Below are 18572 nucleotides of genomic sequence, written 5' to 3' on the forward strand. Positions count from 1 at the left end.
GGTTTAAAGTTATACTGTTACATTGGTGCCGTGACCCGGATCACTGGTTGCTGCGGAAAAAGGAGGAGGTTGAAAGGGGGGTGAGTGTAACGGATGTGAAATGGCTAGCTAGTTAGCGGGTGCGCACTAGTAGCATTTCAATCAGTTACGTCACTTGCTCTGAGACTTAAGTAGTGTTGCCCCTTGCTTTGCAAGGGCCGTGGCTTTTGTGGAGCGATGGGTAACGCTGCTTCGTGGGCGACTGTTGTCGATGTGTGCAGAGGGTCCCTGGTTCGCGCCCGTGTCGGGGCGAGGGGACGGTTTAAAGTTATACTGTTACACGCGCTAGTAGCATTTCAATCAGTTACGTCACTTGCTCTGAGACTTAAGTAGTGTTGCCCCTTGCTCTGCAAGGGCCGTGGCCTTTGTGGAGCGATGGGTAACGCTGCTTCGTGGGCGACCATTGTTGATGTGTGCAGAGGGTCCCTGGTTTGCGCCTGTGTCGGGGCGAGGGGACGCCCTACAGTTATACTGTTACATGTGGACACCAAGGAACTTGAAAGTCTCGTTCGGCTCTCCTTTTCCTGTAGTCCACGATCATCTCCTTTGTCTTGCTCACGTTGAGGGAGAGGTTGTTGTCCTGGCACCATACTGCCAGGTCTCTGACCTCCTCCCTATAGGCTGTCTCATCATTGTCGATGATCAGGCCTACATGTAGTCAACAAACTTAATGATGGTGTTGGAGTCGTTGCTTGCCCGAGCAGTCGTGGGTAAACAGGGAGTAGAGGAAGGGACTAATGTAGTGTTGTTTGTCGGCTGGAGACATAGCTGTGCAAACCTGTTACATACGGTATCTTTTTTATTTGAATTCTCACTGATATGAAAGATAAGTACCATATGTTTTCGAAAACCATATAGCAAGCAATGATTATTGAAACGAGCGTCGGGGATTGGAGTTCACATGGTCCCACCGGTAAGCAGTGCTTCTAGTTGAGAACCCTTGGGATAAGGCAGAATGCCTTAATGCCTTGGGTTCTGGAGAGCAAAGTAAAACTGAATTCTAGATCCTTGATAAGCAACGTGTTAGCAGAAGTTAGCTGATCCTTAGCAGCAGTTAGCTGAAACCACCATACTTTCATTGTGCTGTATTTTAGCTCACACAATACTTTCCATTCAGCACAGTGTGTGGCATTATCGATACAGTAAACCCGAGCTTTGTTACGTGCTCGTTACCGATGTTTCGCGTGATGACGTAGCCTAGCCTTGCCTGTTGGTCTTTCATAGTTGGCGACGGGAACAGCGAAAATGGCCTCAACCCTGCCTATGTGTATGAATATTTGGAGAAGATGACGACGATGAGCCCAATAACTTATTTGAACACCAAAGTGTCTTCAGTAAACACCTAAATATTGCTTAGAGTGACTAACATATCGTGACCACCAGCGAAAAAGAGGAAACGAAAGACCACAGCAGCGGCATTTTTATTTTGTGTGCTGGTGGTGGCGCTAACCAACGTTAGCTATGGAGGATATCAACTCAAACATCAACGCGGACTTGGAGGTGCGGAAGCTACAGGACTTGGTAAAGAAACTCGAACAACAAAACGAGCAGCTCCGTAGTCGGTCTTCGTCTGGAGCAGTGTCAGGGAACCATAGACCCCATAGTGCAGGATACGACTCTCGCTTATCAGCCGCCTCAGCGGCGGGGCTGGCCGGCTTCCCTGGGGTGGGGTTCGGCGGAACGGGCTATGGAGGGCTTTTGGAAAACTCCCGTTGTTTGAGCCCCAGACTGTCATATGATGGCATCAGTTTCAGGAGAGCATATGAGGGCGAGGGGGCATCGGCTGCCACCTCTTTCACTGGCACCAATTCCTATTTTACTGACGCAGGGGAAACACTGGGTTTTATGGATGAGGGGGAAACTTCTATATTGGATGAAGTAGAAATCCTCGATCTCGAAGACATGGATTGTCTTAACGAAGATCAAGACAGCTGGTGAGTGATACAACACGATTACACCATCTGTAATTCAAGTAGTTTGAGGGTGTGCGAGAACACAACAGCACGCCCTAATGCATTTGGCTACCAGTCAACCAGTGTACCTGTGCGCCCATATATGTGACACCTCAAAAGCCGAGCGCAGCTGTTCCAAACATTAGCTATCTACGATGACAACCGCCTGGGAGGGAAATAATCCTCGCTGAAATTGCTGCATAGGAATGTACCGCATGGTCATGTTCTCAATACAATAATAGCCGACCACAGACACTGAGGTCATCACACACACTGCAGACAGATTGTCTGTCGTTCATTGTTGATTAGTGAGCGAGGGGATCACATGTGGGAACTGTCAAACCACCCTGCACTTGTCACGTTACATACTCTTCAATATTATATTAGTGGAACTTGGCATTCATTGTTCTGTGGTTGTTGCTCCTGTGCTTTAATTAATCACAGCCCTTTATTATTAGGCCTTAATCATAACATTTGCATTTTAGCTGTCTTGTTTATTGTCAAATTATCACCCACAAAACTAGTAGTCATCCGTTAAGTCTACAGTATATAGTGTCTTCAGCATAAGGGAAGTTCAGTTCATATGTTGGCCAGTTGCACTATTTTGGTGACATATGTTAGACAACTGTCATGGTAGTGGGAAGAGAGCAGTGTGCACAGTGAAATTGAAAGTTGTTTACCCAGCCAAAGCCTATGGGGAAAGTGCAAGAGCCACAACCATGGTTACCTTCTTTGTTAGAAGGATTCCCAATAATGACACACACCAGCCATAATTGTATGAAAAGAGGTGAGAGAAAGTAATTACCTACTAGACCCTATGTGATTTTGACAATGTTATAGTATCCAAATTGTTTTGACAGCCAAGCCCAGCCACAGTTTCAACCACCACACTGAATTTCAGGATCATGTACTGTTTGTTGTGCATTTGTGGGTTACAGGGTAAGGGCCTTACACAGATTCACTTTTAGAAGTGTAGCCTATTTCTTGAAACTGGAGATGTTTGATTGGATTTGTGAGGCTGCACAAATCTCACTGCTGATCCCAACTTGAGGAAATCCCTCAAACGGTTTTAGAGAGTTACAGGGAGATGAGACCTCACTGTAGAGCTGATGTGAAAAAAAGCCCTGGTTATAAATGAGATGTAGTTTTGTTATTAGAGACATAGTAAGCTTTAGCTTATAATGAGGACAGTCAGTGCCCAGCTCTCTCTCTCTTCCTCTCATTCTCTGAGAGATAGGCCCTTGTCTGCCATGGTACGGTTTCAGGAATGTTATTTATTGGCATATAATGGGCCTCTTGATGGTAATGGGTTGTGCTTTAGGTCAAGGATCAGAGGAGTCCATCTATAGAAAGGAAAGTCACTAATGATGGTCAGACTGTCTGGATCAGTAGAGACTGCTGAGGGGAGGACAACTCATAATAATGTCTGGAATGGAGGGAAAGGAATGGTATCAAAGACATGAAAACCATGTTTTTGATACCATTCCATTTACTCCATTCCAGCCATTATTATGAGCCATTCATTCCAACCCTCAGCAGCCTCCACTGGTCTGGATAGTAATCGTGAATGGGCCCTGGTAACCCCTAAACACATGATCAGAGCAAAAGAGCCTTTCCCAAGCCTGGCTCAGTGTGTGAGTTTGCTATGTGAATGCAATGCATTGGATACAGAAATGTCTTTGACTACAGTTCAAAAAACTATATTTTCTATATTTGGATGAGTAAGAAAGACCTAGAAGTTTACTATGGCCTCTCTGTACCAGTTCCCTATTGCCACGTTAACCCAATCCCCACACACACCTCTCCTCTGGCTGGTGATTAACACAAACACAGGATTACCCATAGTACTACTAACTGAGGGCTTGCCGGTCCTGGTCATAGACTGACTCCCATAATCCCTGAATCAGCATTAGACTGGATTTGCAACGGTTTGACAACCGCACAGCATCATCCTGCTTTTAGGGTTTGATTCTAAAATACATTTAGGATGATCCATCCATGCACGTTTACAGGATAATTAGGCTTATAAGCACTATGTAAAAGCCATGTGGATCCACAGCATTATTTAGGCCTAATGACTATAGTAGGGCATATTGGGCCTATAAATCTGGTTGAACTTTGATTCTTTAAATGTTATGGTGAAAACCTCTGTGGCATACTTTTAGTTGCCTAAAGAATGTACTAAATATGTAGACTAGGCCTACATCTTTCTAATAGTAGGCCTTGGTGTTTGTGTCCAGTGGTTATCTGAGTGCTTTTCTCTGTGGCTGAGACAGAGCTCACAGTTGCTGACTCAGATTCCTCTTCCTGGTAGAGGCACTTTCTCTGTCAAAGTATAAGGCATAAGTATCAGCCATAGCAGCTGTGATGAGATATAGGCCTAAGCAGGTTATAACACTCACCAAACCACTCATCAACCATCATATATTAGATAAGAGGATGTCTTGTATTTTGTGTGCGATGTCCATTGATGTCTGTGTGTTAAATTAATGTGTTGTGTTCCTTCAGGCTGTATGAGGCGAAGCTCAACAGCCCACTGCAGAAAGCCTTGAGTCCCATTGTGTGGTGTCGCCAGGCTCTGGACAATCCCAGTCCTGACATGGAGTCAGCCAAGCGCTCCCTCATCCACAGACTAGACGTCACCATGTCAGGTACTGTCACCATGCTTCTCTACTCTCTTTTCCTTCCTAGTTCCTCTCCCCTCTCTTCTCCTCCTCTCATCTTCCCTCTCTATCTCCTCTTTTCCACACAAGCATACACACATCTAGGACAAATATGCGTTTGTTTTGTAGTAGGCATATGTGCTGTATGGAAGTGTTTTCTGCATTATCAAGGCCTGTATGAGTGTGTGTCTTTCTGTTTCCCTCTGCGTATTATGAGAGATTTTATTTATTTAACCTTTTATTTAATTAGGCAAGTCAGTTAATAACACATTTTTATTTACGATGACGGCGTACCCCGGCCAAACCCTAAAATAGACAACCCTGGGCCAATTGTGCGCCGCCCTATGGGATAATAATAGACAATCCCTTCAATCAGGACACCAAGGCTATCTAAGTGAGAGAGGTTACATTTTTGGAGGTATGCTCATGTAACACCCATATTGTATTGAGCAACATTTTGCTGACGATCGCTATCCCTAAACCTGTGTGTTCTGAGTAATGATCACTGATCAGGTGGCAATAGTAGTTACGCAACACCTAAGGCTGGCACAAATATCGTATTCAACTTCATATTCAAGTAGATGTAGTTTACCCAATAGCAGTTTTTCACTTTTACATGATGTGGGTAAAGTTGGTAATCATTGTATGAGCAGAACAGCACGGTCGGGAGGAGAAGCTTAATTTCCAAAAGTTGTCAGCGGTCACAAGGGTCACCAAAACTGTTTTGTATTCATTATGTCCTAGTTAATTTACAAAGATGCATTACAAGCAACAAAAATAAAATCTACGGAAATTTGAGTTATGACAAATAATAATTTCTCAAAATTCCATAATCGTTAAAGCCCTAGCAACACTCCAGTCACATACCCCTAGGCGGGCGGACGGACAGCATCCTCATGGGGTATCTGTCCTGTCATCCAGAGTCAACACCTGACCAGTTCTCCTCACATCCCTTCCTGTGGATTTATGTGCATCGTATACTGAAGTTAAATTCAGACTATATCAGAAGAGACTCTGAGGCTCTGGTGGGTGACAACATACTAAATGGGTATTACTATTCACAGAAGCAATGGAGGGAGGGAGGGTCAGAATGGGTGGTGGTGATATCATCATACTAGGTTAGGAGAGGATTATGTCATCCATAAAATATGGACATGACCTAATGCTTCAGTCACTGCCGTGCCCCCCCCCCCCCCCCAATCTTCTCTTCTCACTCTAAGGACAAAGGGAAGTTCTACAGATGATACATTATTATTTAGGTGTGCGTTAACCAGCAGAAAACAGTAGTGCAGGCTATACGGCTGCACCTAGGGGTTCCGGAAGTGGATTCTCAATCCTTGTAACTCATGGTGATATTACTGCTCAGATTGCAAAATGACTTGTACGTTGAAGTAGTTTCCATTAGTTATGCATGTTTCAACTTCTGTGTTGAGAAATCCTGTTTTTGCCGTCAGTTTCTGTTTCAAAGAGCACCACAACCTACACTAACCATGGGTCTTGCGGTCTTTGTTGTCCAATCACAGAGCAGATACAAGTCACATGATATGTTAGCGAGCACATGATGTGCCGCAAGGCTCAACTTCTCCGCTGTTTTGGTGCACTGGCTACCACGCTGCGAACAGCGTAAAGCAAACCTGTGCACATGCGCAGATACTGTGTGAGAGCGAAGTCTTGCACCAAACTCATCTCATTCTCTGCAGTGCTGCTCGTCGCAATGTCGTTTTCTACCTTTAACAAAGGTTCACCCACCTGGTGACTGGGTTCGATCTGCCTATACCTGTGGGAAGAAGCGGTAGACAGCTGTCAGACATGACTGCACGTCAACCACGTGACAAGCAGAGCGGGCCTAGGCGTGTACTATGCATCTTGTGTGGTTGTACTGTTGTGGGCTCCTCAGTGACACCCTTTATGGCTGCTGGCTCCTTTCTACCACACTCTCTTTACCATGGCGTCGTGTGAGGATTGTGTTTGTTCTGGTGAAGGAATTTTACCGAACAGGGCATCGCGTCTGGCTCATGACTAATGTAATACACAGGTTGATCGTAGATTTGGACCACATCATAAGATTATATTCAATACTTTCTGGAAAATCCTTTCAGAGGTTTGAGCCTTCAATGTCCCTGTGAAATTCTGCAAAACTAGATTCTGGTCATTGTTATAACATTATACAACTGGAAGCATGGCCCAGAAAGGGACTATACTGCTAGTACCAGACCTGTAATGCTGGGCTATATTCAGAATGTAGCCCATGTAGAACTGTGCTTTGAAAACTGTCCACAGATTCCATCCAGTTCTTCTCTACAGCAGAAAGTCAGTCCCTAACCCCAGGCTGATAGCTGGCCTATCCAGCCATGCTCGCCCTAACATGTAGTTACAGTTTCAGTACTTAAATTATCATGGATTGGATATCCCCGCCTTCTCTAGGTCACGTTCTTTCACTTGTTAATCTCTCCCCTGATTTTTGTTTTTCCTTTCTCTCCCTGAGCCACACAATTATGTTGCCTGCTCCTCATGTGAAATGCTAAGAGCTACACTATGTGGACACCTGTTCTTCGAACATTCCAAAATCATGTGCATTAATATGGAGTTGATTCCCCCCTTTGCTGCTGTAACAGCCTCCACTCTTCTAGGAAGGCTTTCCTCTAGGTGTTGTAACATTGCTGCGGGGACTTGCTTCCATTCAGCCACAAGAGCATTAGTGAGGTCGGCACTGATGTTGGGCGATTAGTCCTCGCTCGCAGTTGCCTTTCCAATTCATCCCAAAAGCGTTCGATGGGGATGTGGTGGGGGCTCTGCGCAGGCCGGTCAAGTTCTTCCACACCTATCTCGACAAACCATTTCTGTATGGACCTTGCTTTGTGCAAGGGGGCATTGTCATGCTGAAACAGGAAAGGGCCTTCCCCAAACTGTTGCCACAAAGTGTTGGAAGCACAGAATCGTCTATAATGTCATTATATGCTGTAGTGTTAAGATTTCCCTTCACTGGAACTAAGGGACCTAGCCTGAACCATGAAAAACAGGCAGGTAGCATTCTCCTGGCATCCGCCAAACCCAGATTAGTCCTTTGGATGGCCAGATGGTAAAGCATGCTCCATCACTGCAGAGAACGTGTTTCCACTGCTCGAGAGTCCAAAGGCGACGAGCTTTACACCACTCCAACCGACGCTTGGCATTGCACATGGTGATCTTAGTCTTGTGTGCGGCTGCTCGGCCATGGAAACCCATTTCATGAAGCTCCCAACTAGCAGTTATTGTGCTGCCCTTGCTTCCTGAGGCAGTTTGGAACTCGGTAGTGAGTGTTGCAACTGAGGACAGACAATTTGCGCTACGCACTTCAGCTCTCGGCAGTCCTGTTCTGTGACCATGTGTGTCCTACCACTTCGCGGCTGAGCCGTTGTTGCTCCTATATGTTTCCACTTCACAATAACAGTTGACCGGGGCAGATGTAGCAGGGCAGAAATTTGACGAACTGACTTGTTGGAAAGGTGGCATTACTATGATGCCACATTGAAAGTCACTGAGCTATTCAGTACGGGTCATTCTACTGCCAATGTTTTTCTATGGAGATTGCATGGGTGTGTGCTCGATTTTATACACCTGCCAGCAACAGGTGTGGCTGAAATGGCCAAATCCACTAATTTGAATGGTTGTCCACCTACTTTTAGCCATGTAGTATAGCTGTCCCAGTCCGTCTCAAGAACCTTTTCTTTTTCACTTTAAGGAGGCTTCAATGCAAAGTATTGTTTACATTTTCTTTGTCTAGCTTAGCTGTTTAATTAGACCAAACAAAAACAAATTCTGTTGGTTACAGACTTTATACTGTCTAAGCTAATTCCAGTGGAAGAGTTTTTATTACTGCTAGTCTCTTGGCTAAAAATGAATGGAAATAGTGGTTATTAAGGCTGGGAATTGCCAGAGACCTCACGATACTTAGGTACCAATTGCTATTCAATGTTCCAAACATGTTACCCACCATGTGTCTATTGCAGAGGGACAAGGAAGAGCCATGAGAAAATGTGTTTTGACCAGTCAGGGAAATGAAAGTGCTGAAAACAAATTGGCTCCCTATTTAAAAAGATCAATCTATGAAGGAAAAATATAGTTTTGGTGCAAGTACAGCTAACTAGCGCAAAAATAATATTGGGATATTGTCAAAACTATACGATATATCGTCAAAAATAATATCCCGATAAGTTACTAGCGATTCCCCAACCCCACCACATCACTAGTGGTTATACACCTGAATAGGGTTGCACATTTTGGGGAATATTCAGAGATGGAAACTTTCTGTGGGAATATATGGGAATTAATATTAATACCATTTAAATGTAGATGTTTTTTGCATTGGATATATTTACCATATCATATGGAGACAGAAACATAAACCTTTTACCTTATCATAAGTAGACATAATTGCAAATGATTAAATCCTTCCAATAGAAATGTAAAATTAACTTTAATTAAATGAGTTCACTCTTCACATGGGATGTGGGGGCGACGCACAATTGGCATAGCGTCGTCCGGGTTAGGGAGGGTTTGGCCGGTAGGGATATCCTTGTCTCAGTATGTAAAAATGTAATAAAATGTATGCACTCTACTGTAAGTCGCTCTGAATAAGAGCGTCTGCTAAATGACAAAAAATGTTTAAAAAATGTACAAATGTTAACTCATTCACCCCTGGCTAGCCTGGCACCATTGGATACATGTGGAACAGCTCTGAATGCACCCTCTGAAACTCTGTCCTTTCCTTGTGGTTTGTAACTGCAGTAATCTCCCCATTGGGACCACCAGAGGTTGACCTCAACCATGTGTTGCCAGGGGTTGTGTTCTGGGTCACAGATGACACAGACCCATGGAGGTGCAACTCAGAGGCTGGTAGCTCACTGTGGTAGATCCCTATCAGCTCTCTCGGAGTGTGAGGACCTATATCCTGTAGGCCTATAGGTATACTGCTGATCATCCCATAACACAACATATCTCAGCTATAACTAGCTCTATCAGCTCTAGGAGTTTGGACATAATCTGAACTACAGACACGTTTGTCTCTGAGGTCACTGTTTTAGATATGTTAGACACTTATCATGAGCTTATCTGCGAATCCACAGAGGCCAAGTGATCAAGAAGTGTGTAAGTCTGCAGAAGAGTACTTGTGTCCCTGGTTAAGGCCTACGTGTGCAGGTGGTTCTGTGGTAGTTGCATGTTGTTGTGATCCTAGTATTCCTCAGTGGCTGATCTCTAGGGAAGTGAGTGAGTTGAGTGGACATGTTATTTTGAGAGAGAGGGTGAGAGAGAGGGAGAGAATGTGTTGCTTGTTCTATGTTGCGCTGCATGTGCTCACTGCTCATTGTTTGTCTGTATTGTAAGTGTTTTTAATAACCTGTCCAGGGACTGTGATTGAGAATTAGCCGGCTGGCTAAAACCGGCACTTTTACTGAAACGTTGATTCATGTGCACTGTCCCTGTAAAAATAAACTCAAACAGAAAGTAGAGCGAGTTGATCATTAAAGGCTACTTTCCAGTCACCACCCAGCTGTGTAAACACATCTAGACAGGCGAAGAAGGGAGAGAGTGATGAGCAAACGAGTGGCCCTGGAGATTGGAGTGTATGCAGCACTGCGGGCTGAGCCGAGTGGGGCTGCAGTACAACAGTCAACAGTAATGGCTATTGGCTAATGTGTTGTGTCTCTGTCAGAGCAGCTAGCCAGCCAGGCCTGGTCTAATGACTCAGCTAAGGGAGGGTCCATGGTGAGTCTGCCTCCCTGGGACTGACTAACTGACTGGTTGTATAGAGTCTCTGTGGAGAGCTGGATAGATATCACTGTGTACTACTGAGTGAATAGGCCGTATTGTTAGCTCTTTCTCCAGTCCGTCATAAAGACGCCCACGCCTGCCATGTGTTTTAAGTGACTCTAGAATGTGCACCACTGTCAACACACTACAGAGGAGAGGACTCAGAGAGAACATGTGTGTGACTGTGTACATTACTGTTTGTGTCAGTGGTTGGTATAATGCAGCTTGTGAGGGGGCAACCTGCAATGACTTCCCATGTGAATGACTGGTTATTACGATGTAGCTTGATGGCTGTACAACAGTACCTTATGTGATGAAGATATAGGCTTTATCACAGTATGTTTATGGCAATTCTTATTTATGTATGATTTGTATTGTATGCACTGTTGGTGCTAGTAACATAAGCATTTTTCAGCACCAGCTATAACACCTGAAAATTAGTGTACTTGACCAATAAACTTAGATTTGAATTTTCTCCACAGCAAACAAGCGTAGGAGCCTGTATGGAAGTCCCTACAGTCCCCATGTGAACTACGGAAGCCCATACTGCACAAACACAGCTAACAGCCCCTACAGCAGTGGCTTCAACTCCCCCTCCTCCACTCCCAGCAGGGTGCCCATCGTCAGACAGCAGCTGATGCCCCCCGTCAACCAGGGTACTGTACACTGGCATGTAAAGCCTGTCTTTAACTCTCCTTCCGTAGCCCTCTCTTGTTCTTAATGTTAAAACAAACTTTAGTTGACAGCTTGGTTTAGACCTACAGGTGTGTGTGTGTTGGACCAGTATGAACACCTAATGTGTGTGTCCCAGCAGCTCACCAGCAGCAGTGTGGTGGCTCAGTAGAGAGAGAAAGGAACCCCCCGGCGGTCAGCCCTCAGTCTTCAATAGACAGTGAGCTGAGCACCTCAGAGATGGACGAGGACTCTGTAGGATCCTCCACCACATACAAGCTCAACGATGTCACTGATGTACAAATCCTAGCTCGCATGCAGGAGGAGAGTACGTACCATCTTCTAACTCTGTCTGTTTGTCCGGGAAAAACATTTACCCACCAGTCAGAGATGCTGTGTGTTTATACTGTCTTTCTCAGTACACACTACTAGTGGTGTATGTCTAACCGTCTGTGTTTTTCCAGGTCTTAGGCAGGACTATGCTGCCACAGCGTCCAGGCGGAGCTCTGGTTCGTCCTGCCACTCTCTGAGACGCAGCACCTTCAGTGACCAGGAGCTGGATGCCCACAGTCTAGAGGACGATGAGGAGGCTGTACACCCCACCTTCCACATCCCATCAAACCGCTTTTCCCCCTCCCCCAGACACTCCCCTCATGCCTCCCCCAGAAACTCCCCCCGCTCCCGCTCCCCCGCACGCTCCCTGGAGTACAGCCACCCCCACAGCCGAGGCTCCCCGCAGCCAATCATCAGCCGGCTGCAGGCACCACGTCACTCCCTGCAAAGCCACACCCCCCAAGACCTGCAGACCAACGTGGTGAAAAACGAAGGTAAGGAGACGCTGGCTCACTACACCTCAGGACTACCTCCTGAGGATTGAGAGACTAGAGGGGAAAAGGTTTTGTTCATAGTTATCTGAAGGATAAATTATATATTCTGATTCAAATTAGGACCACTGCTGGTCAAAGGTCATGTGTAATTCTGGGCCATTGCGTAGTTGTTCAGTCCTGTTTTCAGTTGTTTTCCTTCGTTGTGTTGTTTGTAGAGAAGCTGAGGCGGAGTCTTCCTAACCTGACCCGCTCCAACGTGGCCCAGCAAGGCCCAGAGCCCGTCAAGAACAGCAGGAGCTTTGAGTCCAACCTGCAAGTGCCAAACGGAGGCTCACCCAGACACCAGGCAGTCAGTCAGTCTGCCAGTGAGTACTACATACACATACACAATGTTTATCATATTGCGTGTTCACTCAGTAATAGCAATCTGAGACAGTCTGTCATTTTCATATTATTCTCTCTTGTATATTGACATAACATTTTTGTTTCTCAAGCATATTCAACATCAGTAATGTTATGAAAGGAATAATGTGTAGTGTTATAGTTTTGTGATGTTGTAGCTAGTCAGTGTGTTAGTGGGTACACCATACATCCCTCTCAGGCTCCCCCTTATTAAACCTCTATTGCTTTGTACTGTCTTGGCTTTGATGGTTTGGGATTCTCTCTCCTTTTGATTAATTTCACTATTTGAATCATTTCTCCTTCTGTGCAGTCTTCTCCTTTTTATCCAAATCAATTAGAATCCAGATTTAAAAGTAGATTGTGAGGATTTAGAATGCAGAGAGAACTGAATAAAACACGGAATGTTATTTTGTTATCGCCACCAACTGAATTCTCATAGTTAAAACCTCTTACTGTCTAATCACACCTACTCATTCAAGGGTTTTTCTTTATTTTTAATGTTTTCTACATTGTAGAATAATAGTGAAGACAAACTATGAAATGTGTTAAACAAATCAAAATATATTTTATTTGTGTATCCCACAAAAAAAGCAAACTTTTGCCTTGATGACAGCTTTGCACACTCTTGGCATTCTCTCAACCAGCTTCACCTGGAATGCTTTTCCAACCGTCTTGAAGGAGTTCCCACATATGCTGAGCCCTTGTTGGCTGCTTTTCCTTCACTCTGCGTTCCAACTCATCCCAAACCATCTCAAGTGGGTTGAGGTCGGGTGATTGTGGAGGCCAGATCATCTGATGCAGCACTCATCACTCTCCTTATTGGTCAAATAGCCCTTACACAGCCTGGAGGTGTGTTGGGTCATTGTCCTGTTGAAAAACCAAATTATAGTCCCACTAAGCGCTAACTAGATGGTTGGCGTATCGCTGCAGAATGCTGTGGTAGCCATGCTGGTTAAGTGTGGCTTGAATTCTAAATAAATCAGACTGTTTCACTGCAAAGCACCATCACACCACCTCCTCCTCCATGCATCACGGTGGGAACCGCACATGCGGAGATCATCCGTTCACCTACTCTGCGTCTAACAAAGACACTGCGGTTGGAACAAAAATCTCAAATTTGGACTCATCAAACCAAAGGACAGATTTTCACCGTTCTAATGTTCATTGCTCGTGTTTCTTGGCCCAAGCAAGTCTTTTCTTATTATTGTTGTCCTTTAGTAGTGGTTTCTTTGCAGCAATTTGACCATGAAGGCCTGATTCACACAGTCTCCTCTGAACAGTTGATGTTGAGATGTGTCTGTTACTTGAAGTCTGTAATTTCTGAGGCTGGTAACTCTAATGAACTTATCCTCTGCAGCAGAGGTAAGTCTAGGTCTTCCTTTTCTGTGGCGGTCCTCATGAGCCAGTAAGCTCATCACAGAGCTTGATGTTTTTTTTTGCGACTGCACTTTAAGAAACGTTCAAAGTTCTTGAAATTTTCCGTATTGACTGACCATGTCTTAAAGTAATGATGGACTGTCGTTTCTCTTTGCTTATTTGAGCTGTTGCCATAATATGGACTAGGTCTTTTAGCAAATAGGGCTATCTTCTGTATACCACCCCTACCTTGTCACAACACAACTGATTGGCTCAAATCCATTAAGAAGGTAAGAAATTCCACCAATTAACTTTTAATAAGGCACGCCTGTTAATTGAAATGCATTCCAGGTGACTACCTCATGATGCTGGTTGAGAGAATGCAACGCTGTCATCAAGGCAAAGGGTGGCTACTTTGAAGAATCTCAAATATAAAATCTATTTTGATTTGTTTAACACGTTTTTGGTTACTACATGCTTCCACTTGTGTAATTTCATAGTTTGTCTTCACTATTATTCTACAGTGTAGAAAATAGTAAAAAAATAAAGAAACTCTTGAATGAGTGGGTGTGTCCAAACCTTTGACTTGTACTATATCACTGTTTTATTGTTTCGCTCTTGACACTGGCTGATAATAGGGGTCATCTCCTTTACCTTTCAGGGCTTCTTCTGGTTGTGGTGTGCATTGACATCACTATCCCTGCCTCTCTCTATCTGACCGCAGAGCATGTGCTGCCTTTCACCCACCCCTCTCTTTCTGCTGAGGCACTGGCTGTGGTTTGGCCTAGTGTTGGCCCAGCTTGACTGGCAGTACTTTACCCCTGGCAGTCTCTCTGGACTGTGAATGTCTGGCTGCAGCACCCCCTAGTGTTTCAGGCTGCTATTATACCTTTGCCTGAGAATGACACTCAAAGCCAGGCTTGGCGGATTTTTACAGTGGCTGAACTGCCTCACCCCTCCTTCCTCTTCGGCTGCCTGGCTCAACCCTAATCTCCTTTCCCTGGTCCAGTAACCATAACAGTACAGCAGGTCAGAGTAAGGGCTGACTCTCTCTTCCCAACTGTCATCTCCATTTCTCCCAGTAGCCCAGCACTCCTCCACTCCACTCCACTCCCGGTACTCGACTCCCCCTCGCTCCTCCCAAACAGGAATTCCCCCTCGATCCTTACAGTCCCCGAAACCCAAACAGCACCTCCAAAGCCCTTCTTCTCTGCGAGGTAAAAGCTTGCCAGTGCCTGGGATCATTCACCTTACGAGTTAAAGTTCCTACATACTCACACATCCTCAGTAATACACACGACCACATTCTTTACCAAACGTAAAGCATTTTGTGTTTTACTGTGACTGGTTGGCTGTGTGCCTGCCTGTGTGACGTACCTGCATGCACTCGACCAAATAAAAAGTGCCAGAAAATTTGCCAGCCAAGTAATTGTTTTCTGGGATGGTCAGGGTAGGCAGCTTCTGGTCGGGAGTGAGGTCTTGAAAGTTTGAGTGTCCATGGTGTTGCTGGGTCTTGTCTGGAACAGATAACTCTTATCTCCCCTACTGGTGATGGGGAGAACCTGCTGAGAAACCCTGTGGTTCTGGAATGTCTTTGGGCTCACAGACCTCAAGGCTGTTTCAGATAATATCAGTTTCTGATGTCACTGCAGTCACTCCTCCTGAACTCTTCTTGGTAATGGTTGCGGATTGGTTTGTATTAGTGTGATGTACTGTTATTGGAAAGTATAGGCTCTAGAAGACTTCTTAGTCCAGAGATCTTTTCCCATCCATGTCATCTATTGCACTTTCTCCTGCTGTTCTGAATGAAGTCAAATCTCTCCTGTCTTCATCTTGTTTAGTCCATCTTTCCTGTTGCTTTGGAGAAGAAGGTGATTTCAGTGAGTATTCACTGATCATGCTCCCAACTTGTATATATTGTGTTTGTGGTTTCATGATGTGTTAATGTTGTGGCATTATCTGTGCCCTCCCTATCACTGGAGGGCATATGTGCCTCATCCATCCTACACATCAACTACTATAGTGGTTCTTTGTAGTCTGTGTAAATACTTAATACAAGGCCTCATCTTCATTCATTGTTTCCTTTTCCTTGGTTTCATGGGTCTTGTAATTTAATGCAAAATTCAATTATCAAATTATTTAAAGAATTCTTCTGAATGCATATTAGGTAATAGTCTACACATGTTATTTCTCATACATATTGTTTTTGTACCATATGTGCCTCAGATCATTGTTGTTAATTGCTCAGTGGTGAAACACTGAGAATGATGTATATTTCTGTTGTGTGTATAGTGAAGTGTCATCCTCTATTCCATCTGTTCATAATATAGTGTACTGTACTGACCCGTCTCCTGTTCGTGCAGTCCCTTCTCCCAGTAAGCTGCGAACCCCGGCCACTCCGTCTCCCCTGGCGCTGAGGCAACCTGTGAAGGCCACGTCTACCCCTGGCTCTGGAGCCTCCACCCCCACACGCTCCCTGGGCCCAGCACGCAGCGGCCTGCCCCGGCCCAGTGCAGGAGGGGGGGGGGGGGGCGGCACCCCCGTGCTTCGCAGCAAACTGGCCCAGCCAGTACGCAGGTAGGTACACACAGCTTCAAGGCAAGTGTAGTTGTCAGTTGATTGCAGGCGTATCAGACATTTTTAGTCTTGCCTAATGCCTCACAGAACTAATCTGTTTCTCTGGTTCTTCTCTTCCTCAGGTCTCTACCTGCCCCTCGGACCTACAATGGCGGAAGGGAAGGAGATAACTGGAGGGAGGGTTGCTACTGAGGCTGGCCTGGTCAGCAGGGGGCACTGTGTGGCCCTCTGATCAGCACAGAGGCAGACCAACATTACAATGTGGCACTTTATCAACCAAGATTACTTTTACCATGAATTAAGGAATAAACTATAACAAAGACAAAGTCAAATTCGTCTTTCGTCTTACTATCATAAGGAGCATGATCTGAACAGCTGAAGCAGCATGGTGTGTGTCGAGGATCTGAAAGGGCCAGGCAGGGCTGGGAGGCAGAATCCTAGAGAGAATGCCAAAGAAACCAGCTGAGCTCCAGCATCCCGATGCCACCAGAGGGCACTCTCATCTGCCTCAGTGTGTCTGTTCAGCAATCAGTCAATAAGTCTTCACAAAATGCTTCTCTCCCTCAGGTAGAAGTGTTTGTACACATTTCTCTTTTTGCAGTCTGTTCTCAACAGATGCCTTTGTCAGAGATCTCTATGATGATGCTGTACAGGTAAAATGTTCCCTTAATGTTAAAGAATTGTTAACATTTTACAAAGTCTTGTCAAAAATCATAGTTTTTTCCTCTTGTGAATGAACTAGAATGTATTGAAATGTTTGACATTATTTATTCAAATCATTATTTAAAAAGAGTTCATTTCCCAAATATCCATATTCAGTATTTGTTTTCTATTGATTTGAATATATATTTTTTTATTATTCTTTAAAAAAAATCAAAACCTCTACTGCAAAGCTAATTCTCCAAAGTATTTTTAGATGGTTTCATAACAGGACATTTGAGTGTTGATGTTTTTATGTTGATAACACAGGTGACTGGTAGAAACAGGCCAAAGCCCCATCCCAGACCTAACCTGTATCGACTATCACATCTGTTTCAGGGCTGGCTAGTGATGTTGAGCTGCGCCAGTCAATGGCAGTAGTCACAATCTCAATCCAGATCTACTTCTGGTTTGGTTAGTTAATTCTATTGCTTTCCACCATTAGATGAATATGCCGTTGCAACATCTAGACAATATAGTCAGAGATATGTAATCCCAGTAAAATATATCAAATCCAACCCTTGTAGCCATGAGACCTGAGCATGCAGCAAAGGCTTGATCTAGTTCATTTAAAACCTGCAAAAATATAGTCAGTGTATGTTATGTCAAGATGGAATAAATGATCCTAATATCTTAAAATTATAATGGAAAAGTTCAATAGGTTAGTGGCCATTGCCACTTGTGCTTTAAAATAAATCAGGAGTGCTGAGATTCATAGGGATGGTATTAGTGTGCCAGAAATTAATGAACTAGTGCCTATTACTTTCAAGTTTAACTTTTATTTTTTGAATGTGCTTTTTATCTGTTCATTTATCCTCATGTGCCAGTGTCATGGTTTGCCAATATAATTTGTCATTTTTGTTTGGGCTAATATACTTTTGGTAATTTTGTAATTGTATCAACAATACATTTATACTTGCTTTTGGAAAAAGTATATGCGCCTTGATATTTATAACTAATTACTCTTTCAGAGCGAGGTGCCTCTGTATGTCAAGGTTTGGATTTAGTGGAACGCTTGGGCTATTTTTGCGAAGCCATGCCACACCATTTTGTGTAATTTGTTTTTTCATAATGATTTTTTAAAAATCCACCTACATGACATTCAGTTTCCCTGTGTAAACTCACATTTCAAGTAAAAAAAGTTGAACTATTCTTGTCTATTGTGTCATGATGAATAGGGCCAATTTCATTCAAACTCTTGTCAATTCAGGGCATTCATTGAAATGCAATCCATAAAAAGACTGGAGCTTTACTGGCAACGTTCCAAGTCTTCCATAGCGTTTCAGTTAATTTCCTGCTCCTGACGCATCCTGCATTGATGTACCATATAAATATATGCGTAAAAGATGCTGCTTTCTCATTGATGTGTGATTTATCAGCTGTTGTGGCAACAAATAATCCATTGTCCTCATACGGCATCTCGTTGCTCTACCAATCCATTAGGCTTGGGGAGAAAGTGCTCATGTCTGGGTTTTAGGGATTGATTTGGCCAGGAAAGATGGTCCTCTCCAACCTGGAAAGCTGTCATTTAGGGCCCGAAAGATGTAGGAAATGTACGCCTTTCTTAAGCATGTCTCAGTAGTTGGTATTCAGAC

General features: G+C 44.3%; 1 protein-coding gene across 5 annotated transcripts; it reads left to right on the top strand.

Annotated features, from left to right (window-relative positions):
• The first annotated feature begins 1221 nt into the window (after positions 1 to 1221).
• LOC129869667 (SLAIN motif-containing protein 2-like) lies at positions 1222 to 18128 on the top strand. 5 transcript variants are annotated; one of them, XM_055944296.1, is made up of 10 exons: positions 1222 to 1973; positions 4500 to 4642; positions 10927 to 11100; positions 11259 to 11444; positions 11581 to 11943; positions 12159 to 12308; positions 14784 to 14918; positions 15543 to 15581; positions 16065 to 16278; positions 16401 to 18128. In XM_055944296.1, exons 1-10 carry the CDS (start codon positions 1501 to 1503, stop codon positions 16468 to 16470), a joined length of 1947 nt encoding a protein of 648 aa, XP_055800271.1. In that variant the 5' UTR covers positions 1222 to 1500; the 3' UTR covers positions 16471 to 18128. The 5 variants fall into 5 exon arrangements, with proteins under 5 accessions (XP_055800271.1, XP_055800272.1, XP_055800273.1 ...); XM_055944297.1 differs by lacking the exon at positions 15543 to 15581; XM_055944298.1 differs by lacking the exon at positions 14784 to 14918.
• Positions 18129 to 18572: the final 444 nt, after the last annotated feature.

The sequence above is a fragment of the Salvelinus fontinalis genome, chromosome 14 (assembly GCF_029448725.1).
Source record: "Salvelinus fontinalis isolate EN_2023a chromosome 14, ASM2944872v1, whole genome shotgun sequence".
Lineage (NCBI taxonomy): Eukaryota > Metazoa > Chordata > Actinopteri > Salmoniformes > Salmonidae > Salvelinus > Salvelinus fontinalis.

Coding starts and splice junctions, on each gene's coding strand:
- LOC129869667 (XM_055944296.1), top strand. CDS start 1,501: ATGGAGGATATCAACTCAAACATCAACGCGGACTTGGAGGTGCGGAAG. Junction 11,445..11,580: donor AGCTCGCATGCAGGAGGAGA/GTACGTACCATC, acceptor GTGTTTTTCCAG/GTCTTAGGCAGGACTATGCT. Junction 14,919..15,542: donor AAGCCCTTCTTCTCTGCGAG/GTAAAAGCTTGC, acceptor CATCTTGTTTAG/TCCATCTTTCCTGTTGCTTT.